The 25242-nt window shown below is 43.0% G+C and overlaps 1 protein-coding gene across 2 annotated transcripts in view; it reads right to left on the minus strand.

Moving 5' to 3' along the window:
• Positions 1 to 25242, minus strand: part of TPK1 (thiamin pyrophosphokinase 1) — a 1483703-nt gene that overhangs the window by 1300388 nt on the left and 158073 nt on the right. For both annotated transcript variants that reach the window (XM_069211507.1, XM_069211506.1), the window contains exon 4: positions 4195 to 4264. In XM_069211507.1, coding sequence (XP_069067608.1) covers positions 4195 to 4264 — 70 coding nt within the window. The remainder of the gene's footprint in view (positions 1 to 4194; positions 4265 to 25242) is intronic.

Raw genomic sequence — 25242 nt, forward strand, 5'->3', positions numbered from 1 at the left:
GTGCTTTCTGCCCTCCTTGGGGGCAGATTGGCCTAAAATAAATTTAGACCCCAGGCAAGCGACCCTTACTTAAGGGGTCGTTCCCCATGTGTAAAAAAAAAAAATGATCCCTTGTGTCTACAGGTTTCTAATTAAAATAGGCCGATCTGCCCTCAGGAAAAAGGACTAATAAATAATTGCCCCCCTGGGGATCGACCCTTGCTCAAGGTGTCGCTCTACTTATATGTAAACACAAAAAAAACCTCCCTGGTGTCTAGTGGGCATTTTTGCTTCACGATCGGGCTGCAGAAATGCCCAGACAGACAAGGCAAGGTCTTTCCTTTGATGCCTCTCTGCCTGCCCCGAACCCCGATCGGAAGAGAAATGTAAGCTGAGCTTCCAGTGCAATGGGGGCGGCTTGTGATTAAGTCAGCGAGCTATCGCATTCTGACGTCATCAGATGTACCGGGGGGATGGGGGAGAGTCAGGGGTAGAAGGGGAAGCAATCCCCCTTCCATCCCTGCCGTGAGGGGGTGGAAGGCCCATGGGGGGAGCGTAGTGCCCCCCCCCCCCATGGGCCTGGTGCAGGACGTAATGGTTACGTCCTCGGCACCTGAGTGGTGCTGTCGAGGACATAACCATTACATCAAAGGCACCGAAGGGGTTAAGTAAGCTCTCAAATATCTTCCTCTTCTATTTCATTAAACCATTCTGACATGCAGACTGAAACATGAACTTTCAACACCAGCATCAAACTGCCAGTTAACTTCGTGGTGACCAGTAGCTTTACTACAGTGTTCTAATGAGCATCTAGAGTGCTAACATTTTGAATTTATGCCAATAGTGTGGTACATCTGAATGCCATCTCCTAAGATGGCCACCAGAGAATTTGTTTTTCCAAATGAAGCACAAAAATCACCCAAGTGCATCCCAAGTATAGGGCAATGACAGAAGTATGCAAAACACTTACTTTTTGTGTTATTCTGCAGTTTTATATAGCGCAGACTTGACCTGAAGGTACAGGAGTGCTTTACATGAGAAAAGTTACATTTCACAAGGACACATTCATTTTGGTTTTAGGCATGGGGAGATTAAGCGATTTGCCCAAAATCACAGGATATTGAGCTGACACTGAAACTCGAACCTGATTCCCTAGTAGCAAATTCTGCAGCTCTGACCGTAATGCCACATCCTCTCCCCTAAGAGTAACAAATAATCAAATAATCAACTGAATAAAAAAACATAAGATAGCAAATAATTTAAAAGTGCTCTGTTGCTATTTCAGAACTCAGAAAATATGTCCTTGTTTTAGTTTTTTAGGGAACTAACCATAACTATGGGAATAAGACCCAATCATTTTTATAATTTCTAAAGGGAATGCTTTAGGTATAGTTTCGATTACATCAAGATGACGTCAGGTGTCCCCCACTCTAGTATTAAATATAGAATGTTAGCAATCTAGTTGTTCATTAGAACACTGTGGGGAGGCAGAGGTCAAGACCACAGACTCAGATAACTGAGGGCAGGTAGGAGAGTGCCGAGGCAAGAAGTTGAGCACACTGGGCAGGTGAGAGAGGCAGTGGTTGCGCAATGGATCATGGAGGGCAGGGGAAAGGTGGCCAGGGACAACAAATCAATCATGCAGGACAGGCAAGACAGGCTGTGGCAATATAACAGACCAACGAGGGCAGAAGAAAGAGGCAGTGGCAGTACAACCATACAAGCCAACAGACCCGATTCAGGCAGGTGATTCCTGAAGTTTTAAGCCCAAAAGGGCTTTGTTTTATCTGTTTCCTTGCAAAATTCTCCTCTTTTTCAATGTAAGTCAGTAGGGGAAAAACAATTCCCCAGTTTCTTTTTCCAAAATCTCCCTTTTACCAAGTTTAAAATATTGGCAAGTATGGTACATTGCATCACGGAGGGCAGGAGGAATGGGGTAGGGACATGGACTCGGATAACAGAGAGCAGGAGGGAGATGGGCATAGGCACCAAACTGACCTTACAGGGCAGGTGTCAGGGGATGCAAAAGCACAATACATGATACAGGGCAAGAGGGCCATCAGTGCAGCACAATGGACCCTGGAAAGCAGTAGGGAGGGGACAGGGCCATGTACATGGACAACAGTGAGCAGAGGGGAAGGAGGTAAGGGCAGCAGGTTAACCATACCAGACAGACAGGAGGGATGGTTGCAGCATAATGGACCATGGAGGGAGTAGGCAGGGGCACAACAATGAAGCAGACAAGGCCGGAGGAAGGGGATAGAGGCCTGCACATGGAAAACAGAGGGCAGGAGGCAAGGGGCAAGGCAGGCGCAGCAAGCTGACCATGGAGGGCAGACAGGTTGGGCACTGGAAGCACAACACACCATGGAAAGCAACAGTCAGACTATAATGGCATACACACAGACAACGGAGGGAAGGTGGGAGGAAGCCAGGAGCAGCATGCTGACCATCCAGGGCAGGTTGGAGGGGCTGTGGCAGCACAGAAGACCATGCTTTGCATGCAGGAGGGTTTGTGGGAGCACAACAGCCGTGGTGGGCAAGAGTATGTACAAGGGGCCATGGAATAGAGAAAGGTGGGGTAGAGGCTGGACACAGACAAGAGAGGGAAGGGGCTTCACACCAGACCAAGCAGGGCAGGCAGGAGGAGCAGTTGCAGCACAACAGATCATATAGAGCAGCTAAGAGGACCATAGAGGACAGTAGGGAAGGAATGGGGCATGGAACCCGGGACAGGCAGGATGGAAGTGGCAGGGAAAGGCAACAGCCATCTGACCATGCTAGGCAAGTGGGAGGGTCAGTGGCAGCTCAAATAATACTCAAAGTAGATAGAAGGGGCAGTGGCAGGTCCATGGAACATGGTGGGCAAAAAGGAGGGAGCAGGGGCATGCACACAGACATTAGAGGGCCAGGAGAAGGAGGGATGGGGTAGCAAGCTAAGGCATAGAATTGGCCAACAGAGGGCAGGAGAAGTGGGCAGGGCCATCAAGCTAAATGTAGAGCAGTGGCAGAACCTGGGACCATGTAGTGCAGGAGGGAGGGGACTGGTGCATGGACTCACACAACAGAGGGTAGGGAGGAGGTAGATGGGGCAGCAAGCTAACTGTTCAGGGCAGGAAGGAAGGGCAGTGGTAGAACAACGGCCACACAGCGCTGTAATAAGAGAGCAGAGGCATGGACTTGGACGATGGATGGCAAGGAGGAGGGGGACACGAGCAGCAAAGCTTCGGTGAAGGAAGCACAATGCCAGGCCAGGCCCTGCATCCAACCCTAGAAATTCACTGAAAAAACCAAAGGTTACAGGGACGTTATAGTTAGAAAATAGAATTAAAAAACCTTCGAAATTCACAAAAAAAAACCAAAGGTTTTCACAAGCAGAAAATCATAGACATTCAGCTGTTAGAGTTGTTTCAAGTAACTATAACTCGTGCCCTAAGGTAACATTAACTCTCATCCTTGCCATACACTGCTAATTACCCCAGATATACATCACTCATGACATCTTCTATGACATCATTGATATCACTGTAACATTTGCAGTACAATTTTGGATGAGAAGAATATGCATGATGAGGGCGCGAGTTATAGTTACCTTAGGGTTCAGCCAAGAAACAAAATGGCAACCACAACTTGCCTTTCAGACTTTGACCAGCCAATCAGGGCTTTTGCTTTTCGCATGGATCAGCAGGCACCTGAGGATCCCCCGTGGGCATCCAGTGAAGCATCCTCTCCCGAGATATCTATATGTTTTTTCTTCAGTAACTCCAAAACTACTAAACAGATTTGCAACAAATAACAAAAAGAGATCTTTCTGGACCAGGATCTAGCTTTCTGCCAAATTTGGTGTAAATCCATTCAGCTGTTTGGGCTGTAACCCGGCCTAAAAACCAAAACATCCTCATAGACAGTGCATGGGGAAAAAGTTGTTTGGGACCTCTCTTTTTCTTCCCCTCCGCTGGATGGCTCCCCCCGAAACTTTCCATGCACAACTAGGCAAAGAAGTACACCGCTTTTGGAAATTTTCATGAAGATTCATCAAACGGCGCTCAAGTTATTAGCAAAACAAACAAAAAACTTCCAGTAGGTAATATAGATATAGATAGGTAAATACATATATATATATATATATATATATATATATATATCCCCTTTGTTCCTGAAAATGCTATACTAATAAAATTAAAAATCAACATAGAAATCCAAAAATGTAAATACCTTGCTTGCATTCCCTCTGTGATATGATAGAGACGATTTGCACCGCCATCTGCACACGCTCTCATTGCCGCTAAAAAATTAAAATAAAATGATTATAAAATTGAAAGTTTGAAAAAGAACACAGTTTAAAATGGAATATTTACCACTCTTTAGTTCCTCCACCACCAAAGCCAATCTTACCTGCGGCGTCCAATGTTGGTTATAAGGCCCAAGGAAAGAGATTGAAGAAAAACTACTCTGATTGATGAACACAGACAACCGCCAGTTCTTATACAGTTCTTTCTCACATTTTCTGTAAACAACCGTTTCCATACCAAGCTCACAGGTACTGGAATTCTCAACTTGAGTGTGGCCTTACTGATATTTTTCAGAAAATAATTTTAAATTCCCTCCTGAATACAAACTGTTGATCCCCTCCAGATGCTTTTGAAGTTGATGTTCTTTGCTCAGCCTTTTCATTGTTTAAAGTGCGCTTAATATTTTTTTTAACAAGATAAAGCACTCGGTGGCTAAAGGTGAAATCTGCACTAAAGATGTACCATAAATAAATAAACATAAATGAGATTTAATAATCTTTTCAATGATATATGATAATTAGGGCTTCCAGTTTTCCGCTTTTTTTTACTGATTTTTACAGATAAATACAGACGGAAAATAATCTATTGCCTCTCTGTATTTATTTTTAAAAGCAGAAAAATACTGACCTACTCTCCTTGTTGTCCATTATGAATTCCAGACCAACTACTAGTGTTTTGTTACATTTGGCTGCTTAATTTGCTAAAACGTGAAAGGTATCAAAGTATGAGTGCATGTTTATCAATAAAATAAATGAGGAACTATGCCATTTTAAGACACCATTTATGTCAAAGCATAAAATAAATACGGATAAATACCAATAAAATGGCCAAAAAATACACATGGATAAACACAGATGGAAATGTTAAAAAATATAAATACCATAAAACCGGGAGCCCTAATTATAATCTACTTCTATGATTACACTTTATACACAAGATAATGCCAGCAAGGACAGTACAGTGTGGGCAGAACTTCTACATCATGCTTAGAGCGTTACATGGCCTAGCCTTGGTGGGTTTGTCCCTTTAAAAAGTATCTGCTGGTTGCACCCTGCAGTCATTCCCAGCTGGCAAAGCCTTACGGCTATGCCCTGTGCCCAAAAGGGCTGGTCTGTACCAAGTGGGCAATAGATGCAGGATATAAAATTGGATTACATTGTGTTTCCAATATCCCTGTCCTCAGCACATACTAAAACTAACAGAACACAGCATTCAGCCATGGAATGTGCTCAGTGCTGCTTATCCAGTCTGTTTTAGGAGCTTTTTCCTCTTTCCCAAAACAATTTTAGCGCACTAAAGATAAACAAATTACTCTAATTTGCATATCAGTTCTTGTACCAGAAGGATTCACTAATCTTGTGGTACAAATTTTTCTTTAGAAAAAAAAGTGTTTGTCTCCCTTAACAAGTGGTGTGACTACCTCCTGCTCCTCAGGACTTCACGTTTTAATTTCATAAAGAGGTTTAACATGCATGAACCAGTTTAGAGACCACAGAAAGGCAGATTGGGCTAAAAATTGACCGGCTAACCAGTGTCCGAATTGATGCTGATCAAATTTTCCTGATGCTGAAACTGCACTTTGTAGTACAATTTGTGGCACTACAAAACGTACTACAAATTGAAAGTTTTGCCTACACTTATAATGGAGGGTTTTCAGCCCCGACTGCGGAGTCTTTGCACAAGTAAGTATAGACTTTAGTAGTACATTTCGAAGGGACACAGTGGAGTGGGTGGAAAAAAGGGCAGAATTATTACTAAAAGGGGTTAAGGAGGAGTAAGAGGGGTTTTGGGATGGTCAGTAAGGGGTTTAGTGAGGGACGTCACCCAACAACACAATACTAAGCCAAATGCATTACTCTGGGGGTGGAGCCCTGTAACTTCAAATTTTGCAGTAAGTTTGCACTCAGGGCCCCATTACTAGCCACGCGGTCACTAGTCAGCCAGACTCGAGTGCCTCATCACCCTGGCAGTCAGGGCGCCAGGGAACCACCAGCTCCACCAGGATCGCAGATACCGGTGGTCAGGAGGTGGTGGCGATCCTAATCCACTAGAGACCCCTTCTCTGCCAGCGGTTTATTGGCAGTACCCCCACCATGAAAATGCTGGCGGGGAACGGGTGCATGGGCCCCAGGGGGACCCCTGCACTGCCCATGCACTTGGCATGTGCTCTACAGTATTGCAGCTGGCTTGATTATGAGCTGGAGACAATGCTCTAGGGTATTTCCCATTTGGCCAGCAGGCCACCTGGTGGGAAACTATTAATGGGGCCGGCGGGGAGGTAGCCTGTATGGGGGAAACTACCCGTCAGAAGTTCGGTTGACTGTGTACACTGTCCGCCGAACTCAGAATGAGCTCCTCAGTCTTTGTGAATGCCAAAATTAGCAAACTTTATACAAAGTATAAACTTACTCAAAAGTGTAACTTACCTTTCTGAATCAGGCCTTCAGACAATAATGTACTTATTTGATGGAAGCAATACTGTCAGTAATAGGAGTCGGAGGGGGGAGCGGACAAAAGGATGTTTACACAAAGGATGCCTTAGGCTCAATCAGGACAACAGTAAGTAGAGAGAAATATTTGATATAAGAGACCGAAAAGGGGTCCTTTCAAATCGAAAAGTCTTTGCGGACTGGAGAATGCAAAGACAGCCAATTTAAAGGACTTCATGCCCTAATAAAGAAGTGCAGTGCAATAACATTATTTCTGTATTTCCATATTTCAAAAACACATAGTGACAGACTCTAAACCGAACATTACACAATGATTGCACTGATGGCGATTTCTGGCAAGCTCCTTGCTAAAAACACATTAAAAAAGCCTGTAGGATTGGGTTCAGAATTTGTAAATACTGCCAGAAACCCAAATAGGCTTTAGAAAGAATCATTTAACTGTCAATGGGGGTTCCCATGTGGAATTATTGGCAGAAAAATACTCTGAGCAAAAAAAGTTTCTATTCTATGTGGCCTACACTGACTTAACTGCTTCTTTTCGCTTGTTTGACAAACAAAATATGTGGGATAAATTGTTGGCATGAGAAATTGATGTACCTTTATTACAATTAATAACAACTTCACCTTGAGTCTTCAAAGTGTATATAGCTTGCAGACAGAGGGCACTATCGCAAAAGAGGATGAACCTAGACTGGGCTACATTTTGATCCCCTTACTAGGTTTCCCACCCTAGCTGCACCAGGTGATTATGCAAAGTATATATTACGTGGACAATATAATGTTTTTGGTGCTCATGACTATTGGTCCAATTAAACCAATGATGAAAAATCAAACCTCTAAATAATGAATGCAGGAAAGAGCAAAGTAAGGGTGCTTAGAAAATGACAAGCAAAACTGAAGTTTATGGTGGCTTTGGATAGATCACCATTAGAAACAATATCGCTGCATTGTTACTTATAAGTAACTTTTCATTTACCAGAGATGTAGCTGCAGCATAAAAAAAGTAGGTGCATGCATTGGCCACAAATCAATCGAAACGCTGGGAGAAACATGTGAACTAAAATAGTTAGCTTGCTACTTGATGGGAGTGGAATTCTAGTTCTGAAATATGTGCACAAAATTCAATCAGCAGAAATGTTGATTTGGAAGAACTGGTTGTGATTAGCCCAAGGCATGCAGGGGTTGGCTCTCTAGCTAGTGCTAGTTTTGATGCAAGTTGTAGTTAAATCCTCTGCACAAGTATTACCTTACTGGCAACACAATCATTTAGCAAAGAAAGGAACTATGGAGAATCTCACTGATGAACATATGGTCACTCAAACTGACATTGTGTGGTGTTCTAATTTCAGATCAATATACTTAAGAATTAAAGTAAAATTAAAGAAGGGCACACAGCACAATGCCACCTAACCTGGCAGAGCAGGGTAAAGCATACAGCAAGGTAGGAACGTTTTGAATTAAACTTACGCAAAAAAATAAACATTTGACTCATGACCAATGGCAAATTGACAAGGAATGGACCTGGCCTTTTCTGCAGGGGCATCCCCAAACCTTTTGCCTTAACCCTCCCGTTTTTGGAACCCGTTTATGTTGGCTTTTTGGACTCTGCACTTTAACACTGCTAACCAGTGCTTTTGTGCTTTTGTGCTTGTGTTCCCTCCTTTTAACATGTTAAAATTGGCTTACACCCAAATGACACATTTAATTTTCCTAGGGCAGCTTAATTAAGTGCTACAAGAGGGTCTTTAACACTGATTGAGCCACCTAATTAAGTAACCTTTTAAAACATGTCCCAAGCTGCCATTGCAACCTTTGTGTGCAGTTTTAAAGTGCCATTCGACCTGACAAAATAAACCTTTTACAAAGCCTAACCCTTCCTTTTTAATACATATAAGTCACACCAAGAGTAGACCCCGGACAGCCCATAAGGCAGGGTGCAGTGTATTTAAAAAGTTGGACATGCACTTCTAAGTTTTACATGTCCTGGTAGTGAAAAACTCACTGTTGCAGGGCCTACCTCTCCCATTGGATAACACTGGGTCACCTTCTTACATTTAATAAGTGGTAACTTGTGGTTTGGAGCATGTAGGAAAGTCATGTTTGGTGGCTGAGGAACTATAATTTAAAACCCTCTTGAATGGAAAATTTGGATTTTAAATCACAATTCTGAAAACGCCACTTTTAAAAGGTTAGTTAGCATTTTATTGTCCTAACCATTTGTTGCATGTTCACATGAAAAGGTGTAATTAGCAGTTGGCCATTATGTATTCTTCCTTGAAAGTATCACAAAGAAGAGTCTGGATGTTGGCAGGAAGGGCCACCGCTGACATAATAGGGGACGGAGCTGCCACGTACGACACTTGCACTTCAAAGGCACTGGGTTGTCGTCAGGACCTCTTGGACCCAAGATGGCTCCCTCGTTCTTATCTTCATTTTATATTCCATGTTTTGAACATTTAGCTGCATCGCTTTAGCTGTGACATTTTGCACACTTTTCTCTAGGAATATATTGCATGAGTTGCTTGTTTTAGTTAGCCTTTTCTCAACATGTAACCAGTACATTCTGTTCAAGGCTAGGAACATAGTACGCAATATTGCAGTAGTTGTGTTGCCCGTTCAGGAGACAACGTCTAACAACTAGACCTAGCATTACAACAGAGCTGTGCTTATGACACAGTGTGGCTTTATTATATAAATGATGCACTGACCTGGTACGGGCAGAGGGACATTCCAGCCATGACCATCCTGGGAAGAACGCTGTGTTGGACATGCAGTTCTGCTGACACTAATCTACCAGCTACCCAAGGGGATTGCATTCCACCCGACAGACTGACTCGTGATGCCATTTCTAGGTACTGGGTTAGGGCTAATTCCTTAGATCGGGCCAGGCAGAAGGGAATACCCACTATACTCCCAGTACAGTATTAGGGTTAGGTAGGAACCTCTAGAACTTATTCACAATGGTTGGATTGTTCATTGTCTTTACCATGTTCATAATGCTGGTAACTTTGCTCTGTTTCATCTGGGTAATTATTGCAGCTCACTCTCTCTATTCAAGATTATAACTGTTTCAATAAATGTATTGAAAACGTATTTCGTATCTGTCTTCTGTTCTCGTCTGGGCATGCATGATCAATTTGATGAAAGAGTGAGATCTGTTTCCATGACTTCTTTGGAGAGTCAGTGTCATGTTCAGGCTGCCATAATCACCTTTCACCCAGTCAGGTTGGGGGTTCAGGTGAGGCACTATGAACTAGCTAGGAGTTGGGCCGGAGGTTTCAGATGGTGGGGACCGATTTAGTCGCCCCCATTCTGAAGTTCTGTCGTCCTAATACACAGTCCTGTTATTTTATTAGGAACTCTATAACATGGCGCCACCAATGTTTATAGTTCAAGTACTTATCTAACAAATCTCCTGAGTAGTTTTCTCTTGTGTGCCCAGAAGGCCCTATTCATCTCAATACAGAGGCGCCTGTGGTGTTCGAGATTATGTCCTCATCAGCATTATAGGAAGCACCTATATTTGTCTGTAGGTTGTTCAAGCTTGAACCTTTAGAAGGACAGCCCACTTTAGTACTTCCGTCTCTGACTTCCATACATTAAAATGTGAATGCAATGAATATTCCTGTTAATTGCAGACATGCTCCTAGGGCACATCTAAACATGCATGTGCTACCCAATGGGGGTGGAGATGTTACCTTTGTGGTTGAGGCACACAATGCATACAAAAACTGAAGTATTTTACTCATGGGGTCACTTTTCCTGCTGCAGTCAATGCAAATACAAATACATTTCATACATACACTGCAGCCAATGTACCAGGCCAATACAGACCATATCAACATTCAGAAATACCCATAACATTTCAGGAACACCAACGCTGGTTCCAAAGCACCCTACCAAACGCTTAAGACAACGTTAGATTGGGTCCCCTCGGCAATGATTGGACCACATGTCCAGTTCTAGTTGGCTACCCACCATATCCAAACATACAAAATTTAGCAGTGGGCGATCTGCACCATTTATATAATAATTTAGTTCGATTATACAGACGTTTAACACAGTTTGTTATGCACACTTTAATAGTTGCCCCAGCGAGGGCTGCTCAAGCTGCCAAGCCCAATTTGCTACGCCGGGGATTAACCCAGTAACAATTAATGCCATCATGGGTAAAGTACCCACGAGATGGGAGGACATTTTGTTCTGGATTGCTCAAAAAACAAACCAGCTTGAAGCACTGCTTGCACTTATGGGACCCCAAGATAAACACTGTACTTGCCACTTGGTTTGGTACCCTCTATTGATGACTGTGCCATTTGGAGTACAGTCTATGCTGCCATTTATACCATAACTCATGGTAAACCATCTCTTGTTGTTTTACCAGATGTTTTAAAACAGATACAAAATGAATACAGGGCTGCCCCGACCTTGGACATGGTGATTAAACTAATTGGCAACTTAGCCACAGTCTCCTCGATTATTTTAGGAACTATTAAAGGGGAAACAGCAGCACTGGCAGTTCGCCAATGCCTTGCGCAGGTTCCATTAACAGACCAGGAGTTACCAAAGACTATTGCTGAAATGTATACATCTATGGGTCGTGATAATCTATGGGCACGACCAAATAAACCACAGCTTAAAGGTCATTCTGAAAAGAATAATGCCAAGCAAGCATCAGAGTCCTCTAAAAAAAAGCTGGCATAAACAAAAATGAAATCACTGGGAGTATCTCCGCAGCCGGAAAGCTCTGAAAATGTTTATAATTTATGTAAGCGTGACACTTTAAAACAACCTGACAGGTATCAGTGTACTGATACATGCTCTTCTCGTTCCTTTCAGGACTCATCCTACAAACGGGCTTAGAGAGCGGGGTGATCAGAGCACAGAAAAGAAGAGTACGTGAAACTGAAAAAGGCCTCACAATGCTGGTCTGGCATCATCATGAAAAGAAAAACTTCCACAAAAAAAACTAAATTCAAGAAGAAGGTGGTTTCGGGAATTTTGGCTACATATACCACAAATACTGAGACCATTACTCCAGAACTGGACGTGGGAAGTAACTCTGCTAGACAGCACGGAAGAGGCCACAATATTTTACCAGAATTGTCAACTGTTTGTGGGTGTGAAAGCAACTAATGATAACATAAAAATCAAAACTCCAGATTGGAGGGTCGCCCCTCCTGATTGATTGTATAAATGGAATATACAGCCTGAGGGGGCAATAAAACTCACAATTAAAGTAATTTTGTGAAACAGTAACATTTAGGTATGACATTCTCTTGACTGAAAATGGATGGCCGTGGAGTTTGTTAGAACCCTTCCTCAAGCTGAAGATGTAATATTCTCCTCCTCCTGATAGAGTGTATAAATTGAATATACAAATCAAGGGAGAAATAAAACACAATTAAAGTAGTTTTCTGGGCACCACTAACATTTAGTTATGACATTCTCTTGATTGAAAAAGATTGGACTCCAGAGTTTGTTAGAACCCTTTCTCGATGAGAAGATGCCATATTACTATCTTTCTTTGTCCTAATTCCTGGAGAAGGTAAACAAAGCTGTTCTCCACAATGGGCTCCTGCACAAGTCCCTGCGCTATACGGCAAGCATGTGGGATAGGATAAAGACTTGCCTTATCATGCAATACCCATAAGGTCCAGCCTGCAAGTGTCACCACAATACTCGATAGAACTTGGAGCAAAAGCTTGAGTGAAAGAAATTGTCTCACAACTTGAGTACCAGAGAGTAATTGAACCCTGTATATCTTACATGGACAACCCCTTGTTTCCAGTAGCTAAACCTAATCATCCCTATAATATAGTCTTAGATTATGGGCATTTAAACAGCCTTACCAATACACACACATTTAAATACAAAATTCACACAGTACAGCTTTAATTAACAATATTGTCAGTAAAAAATACAAAACAACCCTGGGCATTTCTAACTGCCAAAAAGTAGCACCTGCAAGCAGGCATCTAGCCGCTTTTTCCACGCTCTGCTCCCAACATTGCTTTAACCAGCTCCCTAAAGGGTATATTTTTTCAGCCACAGTTAGCATCAATATTGCACAAAATTGACCAATTAGCATTGTCCTATGCCAATGACATATATTTTAGGGATGATAACATAAAACTCGTTTAGCCACAGTCGATCACATTGTTTTGGGATTTGCTGAACATGGCTACAAATTAATCTTCAAAAAAATAAAAATTGCTTTTCTCAGTGTTCTGCTTCTAGAATACGAGTTATCAAATGAGGGGAAGAACCTGGCATGACACTTCCTTGAGAAGTGCAGACAATTACAACCACAAAGCTATTAAAAAAAGGCAATCCTTATTAGGATTTTTCAATTTTCGCAAAACATATAGATCCCAGAATATGCACAATGCATAAAACCACTGTACGATTTAATTCACACAGATTTTTCCAGTAAACATTGGACCCTAGAACACACACAAATTCTTAGATCACTTCAGACTGACATGCTTGCAGCAGGACACTTACACACATGTGCACATAAAACAAACTTGTCCATCCAGATAATCCTGGGTGCCACCGGCTTCACTTATGTCACATTTAATGAAGATGCCACAGAGCCAATTGCATATAAATCATATTTATATTCAAATGCAGAAATGTGTTTTGCGTCCACTGAAAAAATACTGACTTTAGTTCAGATGGCTGTCATATAGGAAAGACCATTGACTAAAGGGAAATGTATAATTGTCATTATTCCCATCCCAGCCTCAGAGGTGATACAAAATCCAGCATTCCAAATATGAAAGCCTTACATCCGAGATGGATACAATGGGCCAATTCCTTTACTGCCACTGATGTAGATTATGTTTTTCACCCTACATGTCAAACTCAAGACTAGATATCCCATGCCCACTAACATTTTGCCTCTTGGAATAGTATAAATACAATATATGTATATACACTGATGGTTCAGCTCAGCCCGACAGGCACCAAACATCAATACTCTGCGTTTGCGCAGCTGTAGATGAAGTAATTAGTAACAGATTTTTTCACCCTCAATGGACGTTTACGCAGTCCTAAGGGGATTTCACTGTACAACTGGCTGCATTCAAAGCTTTAATTCTGGCACTGGAGCATATGGATCCTGAAATCTCTTCTCTTATACTGTGTGATTCATATTATTGGCAACTGAATATATTTAGAGACTCAAAAGGGAATACTATAAAGCATAAAGTGCTTTGGGGAAAGGCAGGATCAATGATAGCATGCCACGGGCTCATGTAATTCATACATTGAGTCACCAGCATGTTGGAGTACACGTTGTAGGAAATTCACTGGCTGGTGAAGCAGCCAAATCTGCAGTTAAGACGGCTACTGTAGCTGCAATTACTTGTACCCACATGAGGTTGGATGAAGACATTATGGCTGCAGTTAATGCTCCAAGCAACGGCACTCCATTACCCGAAGAATATCCAGCAAAATATTCCTACCACTTAAGTGCCCAAAACATTCCTTATGCAATCATTACGGGAGTGTGTGAGGCTAGAATTAACTATAGCTGCACACGAGGGAGTTGCATCTTACCATGCTGGTGTGGCAGGCACTGTACCTCTGTTACAAAAACGCTATTGGTGACACAGTCTGTAAAAATAGACAGTGTGTCCCTAGCTGTGATATTTGCTAAAAAATTAAAAGTTCCACAATCAAATGCCCACCACAGACACCTCTGTTAGTTTCAAACAAACCACTGCAATGCTTGTACCTAGACCACTGCGGGCCAATGGAATTCGGATATATTCTACTTGCTGTAGGTTCCTGCTCCAGAATTGTCCGGGTGTGACCAAAGCGATCAGCTGACATTTTGAACTGTTATGAAAGATTTGCAAGACTTTATTGTTGCTGTGCATTTCTCCTCTCCTTATTACCCTGAGGGAAATTCGATAGTGGAGAGGAAAAACTGAGACTAAAAGCAGTACTCAACATCTGTAGCATTAGGTTCAGATCACAGTTGGATCCACCACCACCTTTATGGAGTCCAGAGAGCATTAAATATTCTACCTAAAAGATCTTTGTGTGGGCGGACCCCGAGTGAAGTTCAAATGTATGTCCCAGATCTTGGTTGTTCTGGTGCAGTGACGGGAGACGCACCTCTTGACTTAAATTAAAGTTTCGCTATCTTACAGGAATGCCAAGTCTTCCGAGATGAGCATTATACCATGAATGCTGCCACTGAAGGAGTAAACAAGCAAACAGCATATACCGGCTGAATTCCAAAAGTTGGGGATGTAGTTTGAAAAGAATTGCAGTGAAGAAAGAATTTGGCCCATCATACCATGCACTGGTGCTAGTCCTTGGAATTTAAGGAACAAAGAACTGTGATTTTGCCACCGTTGATTGGTTTTGAAGACAAAAGCTTTGTCTCCATTGATCAAGTAAAATTGCATCATGGGTCCGATCCTACACAGTAGGCCCAGAGGACTCCTGGGTAGTTCCCTAAACTCTCGCACTACCATACAAGAAATATCTCTTCAAGCATTAAACAACACAGTATTGTCTACCCCAAGTTGGAGAGAGCAGAGAATGAACTTTTGTTGATTCCAGGTAGAGCTGCAAACTTAGGAAATACGCCTAACAGAAGTACAATTTTCTACTGCGTTTCAGAGCAACAGAGTGGTTTATAATGAACCACCTTTAGAAGCGTCTACCAATTCTCTTTCACCTGCTGAGACTCCTATCTTCACACAGACTGCTTCTGGCTACTATAGTCAACAGTGATGACTTCTCTTCTGATTCTTCTACCACTTCACTTCATGGTATATGTGAATTTCTTCACTGGCCGAAACGCACCTACTGATCCATTCATGGTCCTATTTGTAGATCATACTTACTTAATTTGCTCTCTTCCTGTGGATTGGATTTGTGACTGTTTTCTTCTTGCTCCTAAATGGTCATTATCTTCAAGATTGCTGTACTTTGGAACAGGTAGCTGAGGTGTTGAAGCTTAATTTGTCTTCTTACCAAGCGTGAAGAGACCTTGCCCTTGTGAACATTTGTGTTGTTCCACTTCCTGACAGAATTGTTTGTGACAAGGTCCCCTATTATATTTTCGGTCGTACAGAGACTATACAAATTACATATGTTTTTAACGTCACAGTGGACTATGTGATAACATCAGGTGAGTGGGATGTTGTCAGTTTCTTCAATGCTTTCTGAGCTTGAATAATATACTGTATTTGAAAGTAAGGCTATGTATATGAACTCCGCCAATTACGGTGAGATTTGTTTTTTACAATCACTATACACGTCATTAGCTACATAGAGCTAACACTCTACATACACTTTTTAATTATACACAATACGAACATTGCCCAACTCCCCCCGTGGGTAGTTTTAAAAACACATTTAGACAAATGTTCATATTTTTCTGTGTATGATACGGTCTGAATTTGTATCTTATTATTTCAAATTAACACCTTCAAAAAGAAGTAAATATGCATACCAATACGAAATGGATTTACTCAAAATAATTTGTTTCCCAACTAGCAATTAAAGGCTGTGATTATTGGGAAAAAGCAAACTGGTTTAAAGTCAGTTTGGGGAACAAAGAGCTGACAAGTACAAGGCATGGCTGCCTTATTTGAAGCGTGATGATTTTTTTTTCTGAATGACACAGTTCAGCAGACCACTTGCCTATATCTAGCCAAAATTATAAAACAATGAGTGTGCCCGTATTCCCTCAATTGCATGTTTTGATAATTGGCATCATTAAGTAAATTATACTGAAGAACAGCCCAATGGTATGGTTCAGAATGGTACATTTAATACTACACTTTCATGTTCCAATGGTGGTTATTATAGCCAGTGGACACCAAATGGTTGTCATGCACATTTTTTAAACTCTTCACGGGGTTTCAAAGCTAGCAGACCAGTCCGTTGTTATATTCAGTCATAGCACACAGGGACTGGTACTACTTTCAGCGTAGGAAAACATGGTTATCAATGGTTCACCATTCCACAATGTCAGCCATAAAAGAGCACATCCCTCTCCACTCTGATGACATGGAATTGCAGGATTTCTTGTTAGGTCCAAGGTCACCACACGCCAATACAATGCTGTATGCCATTTACAATAAAATATGGTAGCTTTTGGAAATGGAAGCAGCTGCTCGTTTAAGGTAGGGCGATCCAAATGAGGACTCCACAGGCATAATTTGAATATATGGCGGAATATATCTGTCCCCTCTATTTCCTGTGTAGTCTGTTGACCTCTGTGTCCATCAAGTCCGTCTCCTGTAGCAACGCTATGTGCCCTCTGTGGCAGCGTAAATATGCTTTTTAACACAGGAGTTTAGCCCAAGAACATTCCATGTTATAAGTCTATAATTGGTACCCATTGTGGAGTGTGCATACCTAGAATATCTATCAACCCCGTTTTGTGTGGCTAACCGGACCAGCCCTAACCCCCCCCAACCCTCAGGTAGACAAGTAACAGCCTGTGCATCCCCAACCTTTGTCAAGTTCCCGCCCTTTCTTTGTAATTCAAACAAACCATTATAGTGTGGTCAAACAACAAAAATCAATCCATAGTATTAGAATATGTGACGCCCATCACAGTCTCTATACTCAAACACAATCACATCTATCACTCCATTTTCAATCCCTCAATCACAACAGCAGAAATTCTATGCATAAGCAGGCTGGCGCGCAGGTCCCTGAGTTAATGAGGTCCACGTGACAGTCCAGCCCTAAGTACCAACGCAATCTCTCAATTTTCAATCGCTCAATGTACCGTCAATTATCCACGTTCGTTTCTCCATTTTTACACAGTTGCACACCACTCACACCGAGCCAACAATCACACCAGGTTTATTCCCACAAGGGATATGGGGGCAGGGGATCAGTCATCTAAGGTTGCCCCCTTGTTAGGGTACATCCAGTGTCTATGCCCACATATTTGTGAGCGGGCTGCGCCTTCAGGCAAATCTTAGCCCTGGCTGAGTTTGCAGAGGGGTATGGCATTTGATATTGTATAGTGACCTGTGCCTCAATGGATTATTCTCTCAGCTTATTAATTGCCGTTCTCAGTCATAGGTGCAGGCATAAGACTGCTGTAGTTGGATCACAAAGATGTGACTTCCTCTACCAATGTCTGTGCCTCTTCTCTTTCCAGCCACAGTCGTTCAGGGTCCAAGCTGAGTCTCTGCATTTCTTCTTGGTGCGCACCAAGGTCCTCCAAGGCTAGGGTTCCAGTGTTGTGTAGGTTCTCATTATGCTAATGAGGCTACTGGATTTGGGAGACAGGATTACATGGATTGTGGAGACTAAGTATTATTCCACACCACATGACGCCTGTCGGCCTAATCGGGGTTCTCCGGTTAACTAGCAGCGCCTCATCTCTGTCCGAGATGATTGTGGCAACCAGGTGCATGACAAGGAAGACTCCTCAGGGGAATTATGGTCGATCAGATCCCATCCCTTTCTCTCATTTACCAAAAAGTCTCATACAGGCAAAGATAACAGAAGCAGAATATAGTTCAATAAGGATTTATTGAAGTAACTGCATCTTAGATAAAAAGGCATGTATTGCAATAACTAGTATGATAAAGCACAATGAAAACAAACAGGTGACTAACTGAGTAAAACACAAGAATAGTCCTACCATATTGTCACTAGGAGCGATGTGTATGTTTTTCCTACCTACACTATGACTGAGCACAGCGTAATAAGCCTAATCTGCCCTTTGGGTTTTCCCCCTGGGGTACACCATCCCTCATAACTGGATGAAGAAGCCTGTATTCTAGGGAGACACCGTCCCCATGTGGATCAGGGGTCCGGACGTCTACGCAAGAAGCTGCAGCGAAGCAATCAGCATGCAGTTGTGGTCATCTGGCTGGAATCTCCCTCTAACGTGTCTGGGACAAAAGGGGTGTTTTTATAATAAAACCGCTGACATTCTAAGAAATGGTCCCCACATATGAATATGGGGGTTATTACAACTTTGCAGGAGGTGTTAATCCGTCCCAAATGTGACGGATATACCACCAGCCGTATTACGAGTTCCATAGGATATAATGGACTCGTAATACGGCTGGTGGTATATCCGTCACTTTACCGTCACTTTTGGGACGGATTAACACCTCCTCCAAAGTTGTAATAACCCCCTATGTGTTTTCTGTGAATATTGAAGACACAGCATACCACGTTTGTTGGCAACATTATCTGACTGTAGCCTTGGAGAAAGCACAGAATGAAATAAATGTCCTACTAAGAACGTAATGCTTTCCTAGGCGAAAGTACAATGAGATTAAGAAAATAAAAACAGCACCGCAAATGTTGCTACTGCTAGAAAAATAAAACAATTCTGAATAAAATGAAACAGGGTTAAAGTGCACAGCGGCAGGCCTAGTTAGCATAAAACAACGTGTCTAAAACATGTCTAAAATAGCTATATAACACCATCCTGTCACACTATCACCTTCTGGGATAGTTGAGGAGCTCTGAGTTTTTTCTGCTTTATCCCCTGTGGCTCCTGGGCAGGGCCAGGGGGCCAACTCTGCATCAGGGCACGCCTCTTGTATCCACCATTCATTGAATAACTCTAAATCTCGACCTTCTGCATCTTCCAGAAATCCCATTAAGCGGAGGTTCCATCTCCGTGCTCGTCCCTCTGCGTCCTCTGCTCTGTACTCTAAGGTTTTGGTTTTTGAGGTGAAGGGCCGTGAGTGCAGTTTTAAGGGTGGACTACCTCTGCCTGCAGTGTAGATATATGTTGTTCTGTGGGCAGGGACCTCTCCAGGACCGTTCAGAGGGCTGGTCTAAGCAGTCTAACATTGAGGGATACGGCATATATTTTGGCTTGGACCTCAGCGCTAGACTGCTCAATTGCAGCTAATATCTGTGTTCCTGAGGGTTCGTCCTGTGAGTTCAATCCCCACTCAGTCACCGCTTGGGAAGGGGGTGTGCTCCCTCCACGTGGGCCCCCTGGGTCGTATATTTGTCAATTGTGTTATGTTGGGTGCTTCTGAGCAGTCTATCCTTCCCCATCTTCGCTACAGCGGGAGGCGCTTGTTTGTGAGGGGAGCTCACAATAACATTTCCTCTCAGGGACACAAGGATCATACTCTTACACTGTGTCCCGGGTGAGCAGTTTTGCTTCTGAAGCCTCTTCCTTCCAGTGGGCCAGACTCCTGCCCCATTAGCAGTCAGGGGTGCAGGTCTGATGCAGCTTCAGAGTCCTGGGAGTCCAGGATCTCTGGGGGGCGCAGCAGGTCAAGTGAGGCAGGCCAGATTGTCCACCAACAACGACTTTGCAATCACAGGGCTTCGCTCACTGCACTTATCTGGCTCCGATGTGTTTTCACCATAATGGTTGTCTCACGGAGCAGGCGAGGGGGGCCGAAGATGTGAGTGTCTCCGATCTACCCAGGGGGGAAGAGGGTCCACCCTGCGTACCAACTAGGCCTAATGTGTTAGAGCCGTCCCAGTGCCTTCTTGCATGTCCCCCTCCAGACACACTCCGTAGTCAGTGTACATTTGTGGGTAGTGTCGCCGGGCCTCAGATCTGTCCTGTAGCATCTGCGCTCTCCCAGAAACAAATCAGGACGTGGAGCTGCAGTCAAAGGAGGGAGCTCAATGTTCTTTCAGGCTGCACCCTACATCAGGATTCTTCTCTACCAACAGGGGGCAAGCCCACCATCAGGCCCAAGCAGACCCCCTTCGCTCATGCTTATTGTTGGCTCCGCCCTGGCAGGGACCCGGGGCAATTATCCATGTTGGGCACCCACTTCTTCGCATCTCAGGAAGGCTCCCTCCCCATCTCCCTCTGCTTCTCACCTCCAGTCGGGCCACATATTCGCTCACATCAAGCAGCCCCCATCCGGCACGGTGTGCATGGCCATTGGTTTGTCTCCCTTTCACCGGCACAGTGTTGTCTCCACTTGGACCTGCTAAATGGACAGCGCCCACGTGTACTTCTCGGTTGTTGCACTCCCACTGTCCAAAATGGGTCTCTTTGTCTCTTATTGCCGTTTCTTGCTAGACAGCTTGTTTCTTTTCACCTGTAGGCAGTCAAGGCAGTGCAGAACGTCTTGCAGTCCGATAAGGGACCGGGTCAGGCAGGTAGGCCCTTGCCATCTAGAGGTGTCTCCAGGCTCAAGAGGGTCGACTGGGACGGTCCGCAGGCCTGGGTGGGTGCTGAGGATTTCACTGACTTCCCCAGGGCTGCTGAATGATTAGTAGTGGTATTTGTTTGGCGAAGTGAGCCTGGCATGCAGAATTCCATAGGATATTTGTGGGGCTAAGACAAAGCTTACACAGAAGCCGTCCGCATGGTCAACATCATGGCTACACCCCCTCATTGTCAAATGTGTGACAGTCACAGCTTGTTTTCCAAATGCACAAGGTATTCGTCTATGTCTTTAAAGTCACATTTGTCTTCTGTCTCAGCAAATCCTTTTAGAAACTTCACAGGTTCAGCAATTAAAGCTCCAAGACTTGTTCAAATTTTGCACTCATTGTAATCACCCGCAAGAATATGTGCCTTGATAAGAACACTGGGCATCTCTGGGTCAAGCTTCTTGTACAGAATATGAAGCAGGATTAAGGGTCTTTTCTCGCCTGTTCCATAATGTATCCATAACTCTGACAATCCTTGACTTATGAACATTGCAACAAATCTAAGTAGCACAATATTAACATCTGTGTCACTTGATAGCACAGGGACTCGATTGGAACCATTTTGAACAGCCCACTCAACATGTTGAACAACATGAAGGTCAGCTTGCTCCAATTTGCTGTTAATTTCTTGAACAATAAGGCCCGTACCTTTTGAGTATATCTCTGTAGGTACCAACTTCTCATTGACAGTCATTCCACTTGCAATAATTGGAAATTCGGTGTTTACTGAAGCATCAGCAATGTTTTTACGAGTTAACATCACCAAGTTCATCTTGTTCGATGTTGATGACCACAATTTATCAAGTTGCACAGGTATAGGTGTCGCATTTTTGATGGAGGCAAGGTCAATGATTCCACTTGTAGACATTGGTCTGATTCTCGCATTCTTTGACAGATAGTTCAAGATAACTGTCAAAGACAATGTGCACTTCTTACAAGGTGCACACTGACTCTGAAATTTGTAGAGTCTGAACGACCTCTCGGAAGTTTTACATGGCAGAAATTTTGACCATTTGCAATTGTGACAAGGTCCACAACAACAGCAGTTTGCAATGAGGACACGTTTTCGAATTGAAATTCTTCAGGTGAAAGATTTTTTCGAGCTCTTGTACGAGTTTGTGCTTCACTGGTTTGGTTGCAGCACCTCCATCAAATAATGCGTTGTTGGAAGAAGATCATGCAACAGAATGTCCTTGATAATTTCACCCCTTTCTTTTGTACATCCATCTCTCTAAGTGCTTGCAAAAGTTGTTTTTTGTAACCTGTTATGTAATGGATGTTTGGACGAAACTCTTACTATGGCAATTAAAGCGTGGACATTTAGCTTAAGCGATTATGTCAAACAGCCTTTTCTCTTTCAATACAAATCTCTCCTGCTTAAGTTCTGTGTATAGTTTCGATCCATGTTCCAGGACATCTAGTAGACGTTTCTTTACATCGATATCCACATATTGTTTGGTCAGTGGGATGGTATTCTGGGAGATTAGAAAATTAATTCCAGCCCAAGGAGGAACTGGCTTTTATTCATCCTTCAGTCCACACCGAAAAAGTGATATGATTAATTCAGTTAAATTAACTTTGCGGACCGCAGCATCAGGTAGAAGAATATCCATGTCCTCAGCCACTTTGAAACTTTCTGGTCAACTTTCTGGGGAAAAGCTGATGGCTTGTAGTGATTGTGCACATGCTGGCAAGGCAGTTGGGTTGTAAATTTGCAGCTTTGTTTGTTTATGTCTAAAACTAACACAGCTTATATTCCAGCAGCTACTTCATTGGTACAGTCTTGAAAAAGCACGATGGCAGTATCATGTGTGCTGGATGTTCCAGACAAGGCAGACCTGTCTTCAAAATCAAAATTATCAAGAGCTGCAAATGTAAATCCTTTCCAGGTAAAGTGACTTGGAAGTATTGTGCTGTCGGATTCACAAGATTTTACAGCATGTCCTGCTAACATGTTCCTGCTCTGTACTATGTCATTATAAATTGTTGATACATCATTACTGTTCATTGAAGTGATTAGCTCTCTACTTTTGCACTTGTCATGGATTGCGTGGATAGTCAATATGTGCAGAGGAGTTTTCTTTTTGCCGTGATGTAATTCATAAAACATGATTTGGAAAAGGCACTACATTTGCACATCATAAGCCTGTCGTTCATCAGTTTGTCTTGCACTTCTTCGATTATATCTTCAAAGCCATCATCAATGTTGTTGGCTTCTGTTCCAAACTCAAGAAATTTACTTTCTGACAATTTTGTTTTGCTGATATTAAACAATGATGTAAGAAATGTTAAGAAAACATCGAGCATTCTTGTTGACTCCCATGATCTGCAGAGCACTGGGGCATTAACAAAATTTGTCAATAAGTCCAAAATCTAAATCACTGGCATCTGCCAAGTATCTAAGCACATTTGACTTGAATGCAGGATACTGGCAGATCAAATTGTCAGATGATGCAAAACCAAAGACTGCATTTTCAACCATTGGAGGGCATTATCAGTTCATTGTTATGCTCTTTGGTTTGAAAAAATGCACCTGCCACTTTTCAGAGGCTAGTGAATACAGTCCTCAAAGGTTTGGAAGCCTATAGTGCAGCCTATCTCGATGACATGGGTGCCTTTAGCTCCACCTGGGATGACCACCTGGTCCACCTCTGGAATGTTTTGGAGGCCCTGCAAAACGTAGGCCTCACTATCAAGGCCTCTACCCGCCAGATAGGGCATGGGAAGGTTGTGTATCAGGCCGACCTGGTAGGTGGAGGCCAGATTCAACCATTGCAGGGGAAGATCCAAACTATTTTAGATTGGACTCCCCCTACTACTTAGGCCCAGGTAAGAGCCTTGATATGCCTCATTGGGTACTACAGGAGGTTTATCAAGGTTTATGGCTCCATTGTAGCCCCTCTTAATGACCTCACATCTAAAAGAATGCTTAAAAAAGTTTTATGGACTGCTAGCTGTCAAAAAGCTTTTGAGGCCCTCAAACAGGTCATGTACTGTGCACCTGTGTTAAAATGCCCTGACTACTCCAAAAAAATTCATAGTTAAGACTGATGCTTCAGAGGTAGGAGTTCTTTCACAGCTCAACACTGAGGGTCAGGATCAACCAGTTGCTTTTATAAGCTACATCCAATCATAGCGTTTAGAGCAACTTCTATTTCAGTCCAATATGTCCAGATGGGTCCACACGCCCATGCAAGATGTACAAATTCAGCCCCAGCCACATCAGATGCATCCATTATCTGTACGCAACCTACATCGTATAATCTTGTCGGAGTGTAATATAATCTACGGAGAAATTTGCAGTGTATATTATGCAGTTGACTGCTACAGACAATTCTCCATGTTTGCGCACAGCAGGTATTCCATGTAAGATCAGAGTCCATATATTTGCCAGTGGGTCTGTGTTTGTTCCCCGACAGGTAAAACCTCTAGTTGTGCTGTACAGTATAAGATGGAGACCAAGTGTTGTGGATTTTCTGCTTAGAGTAATATCTCTGGGGCTCTTCGGGAAAATTTAGTGTGGCTGCCTCCACATCGCATCAAAGCCGAATATATAGGAATGTATCTAGTGGAGATGATGTCCAACCCTCAAAGGACTGATCTCTTGACTTGAAAATACCCTCTTTATAGAGATACCCCCAAAGTGTGCAGCTACATCGTTGAAGTAGTCCTCTGCATATGGCATCATGTGTAACAGGTAATAGTGGATGAAACTGCAGTGGGATAAGCAATGAGTATAGCAGTGGTTTTCTTAATTTGCAAGCTAATTCCACCCATGCAGTATACAGGTGCATACAACGGTAGAGTCCACTGAGTTGGAAAAATGTAATGGGGCATCAAGATAAAAAGTTGGAGGTGTCAGGGTCAGGTATCCCTCTTCTATTGCTGGATGTGGTAAGTACAGTGTGGGCTTATACCAATGGACAGCATAGTGTGCTTGGGCACAAAGATATTATAGTTCTATATTTGGCGTCTCAAAGCCTCCCTTGGAAAAAGGAAGTGTGACAGTGTCCCATTGGATATGACGCTGCTTGCCCGCCCATGCTAATCTTACCATCTGTGCGCAGAGTGATTGAAAAAAGGGACTTCCAGGTGGATGGGGGACATTTAGAAACAGATATAAAAATGTAGGCAATATGATTATTTTCATTAGAGCAATATGCCCCACTAGCTATAGAGGCAATGAAATCCCATGATTAATGCTATCTGTGACTGCGACAGTGCCCCCCCCATAGTTTGACCTCAGAGTCTTCCCCTTATCTCTAGATATGACCACCCCCAGGTATTCAGCAGAGCACCACTGCAGTTGATAATCCAGAATAAAGGGCTGCACACCAGATAACTCTCAGAATCAAACAAATTCC

Source organism: Pleurodeles waltl, chromosome 10, assembly GCF_031143425.1.
Source record: "Pleurodeles waltl isolate 20211129_DDA chromosome 10, aPleWal1.hap1.20221129, whole genome shotgun sequence".
NCBI classification, from domain to species: Eukaryota; Metazoa; Chordata; class Amphibia; order Caudata; family Salamandridae; genus Pleurodeles; species Pleurodeles waltl.